At 42.2% G+C, this 2,625-nt stretch overlaps 1 protein-coding gene across 1 annotated transcript in view; it reads right to left on the bottom strand.

The window, feature by feature from the left end:
• Window positions 1-614: 614 nt before the first annotated feature.
• Window positions 615-2,625, bottom strand: part of LOC107094331 (TRAF-type zinc finger domain-containing protein 1-like) — a 17,787-nt gene continuing 15,776 nt past the window's right edge. The window contains exons 4-5 of the mRNA XM_015389886.1: window positions 1,240-1,428; window positions 615-1,157 (exon numbers count right to left, since the gene is read on the bottom strand). Of these exons, the coding sequence (XP_015245372.1) occupies window positions 1,113-1,157; window positions 1,240-1,428 (234 nt within the window). The 3' untranslated portion in view covers window positions 615-1,112. The remainder of the gene's footprint in view (window positions 1,158-1,239; window positions 1,429-2,625) is intronic.

The following is a 2,625-nucleotide window of genomic DNA, read 5'->3' as shown; positions in this document are numbered from 1 at the left end:
TGAACTGGAAAGTGACCTGAGATGACATGATGTGAATTGGAGCTATAGAAATACACTGAATAGAATTGAACTGATGGTCTCCAGATCAAAGTCAGGCCCCACAGGAATGTAATGATGGAGTTTCATAATGACAGGAGCTAAGAGAAGCAAACATGGAGGATGTGGAACCTGATTTTTAGGAGTTAAGTAAGTTTCATACAAAACTGGTGTAAAAAGTGTGAGAACTTTATTCAGAAAAATATTTATAGATCATCAACTGAACAATAAAAGTGGAACATCTATAGAATCAGCAGCCAGAGGTCATCTATGTAGAAACGCTTCAAATTAGACGATAAATTACAATTTTTAATGGCCTTAAATTTTGAATCCAAAGAAAATAACAAAGATCTGAACCAACTTCCTGTTTGGATTATTAAAATGGCGGCGTTCTGCCTTTATTGGGGGGGGGGGACGTTGTCACTACCCGATCCGTCCTGGAAACACCGTCCAGCGCATAAAATCCAGATTGCGTTATTACGACGTTATTAACGACATAATAACGATACTGAAAATACTTATTTATATACTTAAAACGTTAAAGAATGCTAAACTACATTGTAAAGAAAATACTGAAGACTTTTCTGGAAGAAATTAATGTGTTTTGTTTTTGTGACGTCATCATCGGACACGCTCAGCGCAGTCACGGTAACCTTCCAAAGGCTTTTTTGGTGTATTGCTTGTTTTTGTTTTTAGAATATGCAATATTTACGCAAATACTAATGTATTCAAAAAGAACCCATCCCCCCGTGTTGCTACCTGGAAGTTCTTCTCTTTGCGCTTCGCAGGACGGATCGGTTAGTGACGGACAGACAATATGATCCTCAGCAGAAGCGACCATCAGCATCCATGGAGAGGCGGGAGCTGAAGCTCCACAGTCGAGCTTACGTCTCCAGGCACGCCGCACGCTGCGTGACCTCTGACCTCAGCAGGTCACCATGTTTAACATTATGTGAAGCAGAAATAGAGGAAAGCTTCCAGAAATATGAACAAAGGCCAAATAGCAGGATTCTAAGATTACAGCTGGATTGTCTCTACGTCGGTCGGTGCCGTCCAATCAGAGGACGTCTCTGTCTTTAACCTTCTCTGTCTTTGAGGAAAACATGGATTCTGCACTTTGCCTAAAACACAAGAAGAAGAAAAACCAGGTCACCAAATATCCTGGAAATGTTCTGCAGAAAAATGTGCTTCAGAGGTTTTTACCTCATGCCATTTCAGCGTGGAGAGGGGCAGGGCCAGGTGGCAGTGCGGGCAGGTGCTGATCTGATCCGGGTCTCCGCCCACCTGGCTGTAGGTGGCCTTATAAGCGGCGCTCAGCTGATCCCTGTAGAAGTCCTCTTCCTCCTCCTCTTCCTCATCGTAGAGGAGCGGAGATGCTAAATAACAGAACCGCTGGAGGACAAACACAGAGAACCTCCTGAGTTCGTTCTTCCTTCATGTTTGTTGTTTTTACTGAGTAACCATGGAGACGCTCAAACGGAGGCGGCATGAAGCAGCTTCACGCCTCTTACTGCCTTTTTCAGACTAATCACATGCTGATAATACTCAAAATGTCGTTTTTTCACCAATAAAACATAAAGTAAAAAAGTTAAATCCTGTTAGACAAACTTTATCTGACCAAATTAAATTCATTGATAATTAAAGGAGAGTTTAGCACAGTCTAATTTTAGATTAAACTAAACGTGTTGCTTTGCCAACATGTCCGCCGTCACTGAACCTTCCTTCCAGGAGCACCGCCAGGAATTTGGGGCCCCAGGAAGGACGTTGATATTGGGCCCCCCACCAAAGAAAAAAAATTATGCAAGCTTCAAAACTGCTATAAAGATGCTTTAAAAAGCATCATTTACATTTTAAAATAAATTCTACTGTAATAAAAGGAAAATTATCCTCACACAAAAAAGTTACATATACATTAACTTTAAAATCATATGTAAACGGCCGTTCTAACAGTCGCATTTCCGGATTCTCCCGATAGGTGATTGGTCGATTATTAAAGGGGGCGGGATTGTTGAGGCGGAAGGTTCGCAAGCAGGTTTGGTTGTAGCCGGTTTGTCGGAAGCATCTTGCTAACCAGTTAGCAGCTTAGTGCTAGCAGGTTCCCAATGGGAAATTCCATTGGGACCAAGTAGCACTAAATTAGTGACTTAGCCTATGTGAACACTGCAGCCTGAAGTGGCCAAAATCCGATTTATTTGCCCATATCCGACCTGTATCCGATCATTTCATGGCTGTCTTAACAACACAGATCCGATTTTTCCAATGCGACCCAGGCTGCTTGGCTCTGTGGTCCTGAATCCGATACAAATCTGATCTTTTCAAATGGGACCTGCATCTGAATGGCCAGGTCGCATTTATCCGACCTGCACATTATTAATACCCGACAAAGGTCACTATTCTGCTCCTTGCTATGAAGAAGCAGCAAGAAAAACAACAACAATGGCGGACGATGATGCAGAGAACAGTATTTATGTTTAAGGAAAATTCCGGTTTTTAACACTTTTAGCCCATTTTCTGTAGTGTCCAGGATGAAATCGAATGATCGACACCAAAATTTTGACGATTGCTCCTGTCTCTGCTATTTGGCTCATG

The sequence above is a fragment of the Cyprinodon variegatus genome, unplaced genomic scaffold (assembly GCF_000732505.1).
Source record: "Cyprinodon variegatus isolate N-32 unplaced genomic scaffold, C_variegatus-1.0 Scaffold479, whole genome shotgun sequence".
In the NCBI taxonomy this organism is placed as follows: Eukaryota; Metazoa; Chordata; class Actinopteri; order Cyprinodontiformes; family Cyprinodontidae; genus Cyprinodon; species Cyprinodon variegatus.
The sequence above is the reverse complement of the archived record's forward strand: the minus strand, read 5'-3'. Positions and strand labels throughout refer to the sequence as shown.